Here is a 5,126-nt window from a genome sequence, read left to right on the forward strand (position 1 = left end):
CCACCCTCCAAAGCATCCATTTTCTCCAGGGGGACTGATCCCTGCAGTCTGGAGATGAGCTGTAATTCCGGGGGATCCCCAGGTTCCACCTGGAGGTTGGCATCCCTAGCATCAAAGATTCCTCCAGTAAAAATCAACATCAACTTTAATTTGTATCACTCCCTCCCCCTGTACTATTAATCAAAGACTGCAAGAACCGAGCTGTCATTCCCCACAACTTTTTGTAACTGAAGGTTGTGGAGAGTTGTCAGTCGACCTGACAGGTCACGTAGGTGCCTTCAGAAGAGAAAGGAAAAACGGTGAGCTCCTGACGGCCCTCCCTGGACCGAAAGATGCCAGACTGGCCTCTACCAGGGCCAGGGCCTTCTCAGTGGCAGCTCCACACTGGTGGAATGAGCTCCCAGAAGACATCAGGGCCCTGTGGGACCATGTACAGTTCCGCAGGGCAGTGTTCCCTCTCAGCTGAGTTAGTGTGAGCTAGCTCACAGTTTTTTAGCCTCCAGCTCACACATTTTCATTCTTAGCTCAGGAAGGAGGGCTCCAGAGCAAACTGATTTATGCAGCAACCAATCTGCTCGCTCACAACTTGAATGCCAGGAGCTCACAAGTTCTACTCAATGACTCCACAGCTTAGAGGGAGCACTGGTGGGGAGACCTGTTCTCCAGAGGCCAGGTCTACCCATACAGTGGAAAGGAGCGGGTGAAATTTGACTCGGATGTTCAAATTATTCTTAAAATAAACTTTTATCGTAATTGGAAATAATTTATTCCGAGATTTTTACAAGGTTAGGGAAATGACCTTCTAAAAAACGAATTTGCGCGATAGTCCAATGTAGACTCGCTCACAACTTTAAAGCGACTAGCCTTTTCTCTCTGTCTCAGAAGGTAGCATTTCTGCTCGCAACACTGTGAAGCGTAGAGGGAACATTGCCTCAGGGCCCGTAAAACGGAGCTCTTCCACCAGGCCTTCGATTAGGAGCCACTGCTAACGATAATAACCGAACGCTAACATCAACAGCCTGCCGTGCGGGACATTGACGGAGGCCACACTCTGGACCATCCGATCTTGGCCCGGGATGTTACCGCCACCAGCATTTTATTCTATTTTGTATTGTGACTTATCTATGTGTTTTACGAAGCTGTGCTGCACTAATAGGCGTTTGTGTTTTATTTTATTTGCGTTCGTGTTTTAATATATATATTAATCCTTTTAACGTAAGCCGCCCTGAGCCTGCCTCGGCAGGGAGGGCCGAATAAAAATCGAATAAATAAATAAATAAATACATATATAAATAACTAAACCTAAGACCCTGATGCTGGGAAAGATTGAAGGTCAAAGAAGACGGGGACGGCAAAGGATGAGATGGTTAGACAGTATCATAGATGCAATGAACATGAAGTTGAGCAGACTTCAGAGGACAGAGGAAGACAGGAAGGCCTGGCGGGATCTGGTACATGGGGTCGCGAAGAGTCGGACTTGACGGAGCTGTAATTCCAGGGGATCCCCAGGTCCCACCTGGAGGCTGGCATCCCTAGTATCAAAGATTCCTCCAGTAAAAATCAACATCAACTTTAATTTGTATCACTCCCTCCCCCTGTACTATTAATCAAAGACTGCAAGAACCGAGCGGTCATTCCCCACAACGTTTTGTAACTGAAGGTTGTGGAGAGTTGTCAGTCGACCTGACAGGTCACGTAGGTGCCTTCAGAAGAGAAAGGAAAAACGGTGAGCTCCTGACGGCCCTCCCTGGACCGAAAGATGCCAGACTGGCCTCTACCAGGGCCAGGGCCTTCTCAGTGGCAGCTCCACACTGGTGGAATGAGCTCCCAGAAGACATCAGGGCCCTGTGGGACCATGTACAGTTCCGCAGGGCAGTGTTCCCTCTCAGCTGAGTTAGTGTGAGCTAGCTCACAGTTTTTTAGCCTCCAGCTCACACATTTTCATTCTTAGCTCAGGAAGGAGGGCTCCAGAGCAAACTGATTTATGCAGCAACCAATCTGCTCGCTCACAACTTGAATGCCAGGAGCTCACAAGTTCTACTCAACGACTCCACAGCTTAGAGGGAGCACTGGTGGGGAGACCTGTTCTCCAGAGGCCAGGTCTACCCATACAGTGGAAAGGAGCGGGTGAAATTTGACTCGGATGTTCAAATTATTCTTAAAATAAACTTTTATCGTAATTGGAAATAATTTATTCCGAGATTTTTACAAGGTTAGGGAAATGACCTTCTAAAAAACGAATTTGCGCGATAGTCCAATGTAGACTCGCTCACAACTTTAAAGCGACTAGCCTTTTCTCTCTCTCAGAAAGTAGCATTTCTGCTCGCCACACCGCGAAGCGTAGAGGGAACATTGCCGCGGGGCCCGTAAAACGGAGCTCCTTCCACCAGGCCTTCGATTAGGTGCCGCTGCTAACAATAATAACCGATCGCTAACACCAACAGCCTGCCGTGCGGGACACTGACGGGGGCCATACTCTGGACCATCTGATCTTGGCCCGGGATGTTACTGCCACCAGCACTTTATTCTATTTTGTATTGTGACTTATCTATGTGTTTTACGAAGCTGTGCTGCACTAATAGGCGTTTGTGTTTTATTTTATTTGCGTTCGTGTTTTAATATATATATTAATCCTTTTAACGTAAGCCGCCCTGAGCCTGCCTCGGCAGGGAGGGCCGAATAAAAATCGAATAAATAAATAAATAAATACATATATAAATAACTAAACCTAAGACCCTGATGCTGGGAAAGATTGAAGGTCAAAGAAGACGGGGACGGCAAAGGATGAGATGGTTAGACAGTGTCATCGATGCAACGAACATGAAGTTGAACCAACTTCAGAGGACGGCGGAAGACAGGAAGGCCTGGCGGGATCTGGTCCATGGGGTCGCGGAGAGTCGGACTCGACTGTGCGACTGAACAACAACAACTAATTGTATTGCTGACCGAAGGGCTAGGACCAGTGTTCCCTCTAAGCTGAATTAGTGTGAGCCAGCTCACAGTTTTTTAGCCCCCGGATCTCACATTTTTGTCTCAGGAAGGATGTGGCTCCAGGGCAAACTAATTGATGCAGCGGCCAAATCGCTCGCTCACAACTGGAATGCCAGCAGCTCACAAAGTACAATTTGTGCTCACGAGACTCCACGGCTTAGAGGGAGCATTGGGCTAGGACCAACCCTCGGAAAACACACTCCAAAGGGACAGAAGCGTCTGCTTTTGAGTAACGGCTTCCCGTACCTGTAAATGCCCTCCACTAGAATGAGGATTTTTTTCCAGGCTCTCCGCGTCCGGGGCTGTCCGTGTATCACCGCTTCCCTCAGCAACTTTTCTAAACTCTGAACATCTAGTTATTTAAAAAGAAAGAAAAAAAAGAGAATTGTTTGAGAATCTTTTCTTTCTGGAGCTGATACCGAGTGCATTGTGGTGACGAAAACAACACCCAAGTGTCTGTAGAAAAACCGGTATCAGATTTGGGTGTTTAATCCGGAATTTAACCTGAGAACAAAGGTAAGCTAGAAGCCGTTTGCCCTAGCAATATCCAGCATTTAGGCAAAAGCCCGCCAGTTGGGCAATACTAATCAGTAAGTGACGGTGCCGGACTGGATCCCTGAAGCTCACTGGCAACCCACCGCCCTCTCAGTCGATCCTGCTCAGCACTGCTGCACGGAGAAAGAGGACAGAACCCAGATAGGCTGCAGTACAATTAGTACATGCACAGGTCAAAGCCAGAGGTGTTAGCTGGTGATTTCTATCCCATTCGTTCCAGATCTCTGTCTCTTGAAATTTCATGCACAGAAAGAAACAGAGAGATTCGGGCGGGGTAGACGTCTTGGTCTGAAGCAGCAGAACAAAGTCTGAGTCCAGTGGCACTTTTAAGACCAACACAGTTTTATTTACAGTATAAGCTTTCATATGCATGCACACTTCTTGATGGTTCTATGATTACTCTTCTTCTTCAGAGAGAGAGAGAGAGAGAGAGAGAGAGAGAGAGAGAGAGAGAGAGACAGAGACAGAGACAGAGACAGACACGAGAGACTGAGGGTGATCATGCATCTAGCATTCGCTCCACATTTTCTCAGCTGGGAGGAAAAAGTGCAACTCAAAACCACATTCAAATACCTCTGGGCAGCAGGGGTCATTTCCTGCAGGAGCGCACAGGAGCGGAGCTCCGGCAGTAAAGAGCCCAGGGGGCGGGCACATGCAACAAGCCCCGCCCCCTGCTCCCAGCAGCCCTCAGTCAGAGCAAGAAGCAGCCAGGTAAGTTGCAGAGCTCCCCCCGGCCCCAAACAGTCCAGTGGCACCATTAAGACCAAGTTTTATTCAGGGACAAGCTCTGCCTCTTCTGCGAGGGCAGATCTGCGCGTCCCCCCTCCCCCAATAGCTAGCAATCCAAAACAGTCCAGTGGAGCCTGAGCAGTGGGTGTTGCCTTCTGACACACTTCCGGTGATGTCAGGGGGTGTGGCATATGCAAATAAGCTATGCTAATGAGTCCCTGCACCTCTTTTTCTAGGAAATGAACCCTGCTGGGCAGTGCCGTACTGACTGCAAAGTCACCCCTGAATGGCCATGAATCTATGCAGACGGTACCATAAAATCTGATGCTCAAAGGAAGTGGAAACAGCCTGCAATGCAGAGCAGGATTTCTGTTCCAGTGTCGGTTTCGTTTCCCTGTTTCCCAGACCCCGATGCTGGGGAAGATTGAAGGTAAAAGCAGAAGGGGACGGCAGAGGATGAGATGGTTAGACAGTGTCATCGATGCAACGAACGTGAAGTTGAGCAAACTCTAGAGGATGGTGGAAGACAGGAGGGGCCTGGCGGGTTGTGGTCCATGGGGTCACAAAGGGTCGGACTCGACTGTGCGACTGAACAACGGAGGGAAAAGCCAATGCAGAATCACCCAGAGAGAGAGACACCCAGAGAGAGAGAGAGAGAGAGAGAGAGAGAGAGAGAGAGAGATTTCATAACTCGTGCTCCCATATGCCAGAGGGACTTACACTGCAATCCTAAACAGAATTACACCTTTCCAAGTCCACTGACCAAAGGACTTAGAAGGGTATGTAACTCCGCTTGCAACTGCACTGTTCGAAATTTGGGTCAAACAAGACAGGCCAGTGGTTCCCCCCCA

General features: G+C 48.7%; 1 protein-coding gene across 1 annotated transcript in view; it reads right to left on the reverse strand.

The window, feature by feature from the left end:
• The window catches only part of LOC107112039 (serine palmitoyltransferase 3-like), a gene marked incomplete at its 3' end in the record, with an annotated part of 111,331 nt that overhangs the window by 6,596 nt on the left and 99,609 nt on the right, over positions 1–5,126 (reverse strand). Inside the window, exon 7 of the mRNA XM_015413103.1 lies at positions 3,238–3,343. Coding sequence (XP_015268589.1) covers positions 3,238–3,343 — 106 coding nt within the window. The remainder of the gene's footprint in view (positions 1–3,237; positions 3,344–5,126) is intronic.

Source organism: Gekko japonicus, unplaced genomic scaffold, assembly GCF_001447785.1.
Source record: "Gekko japonicus isolate JY-2015 unplaced genomic scaffold, Gekko_japonicus_V1.1 scaffold3379, whole genome shotgun sequence".
Lineage (NCBI taxonomy): Eukaryota > Metazoa > Chordata > Lepidosauria > Squamata > Gekkonidae > Gekko > Gekko japonicus.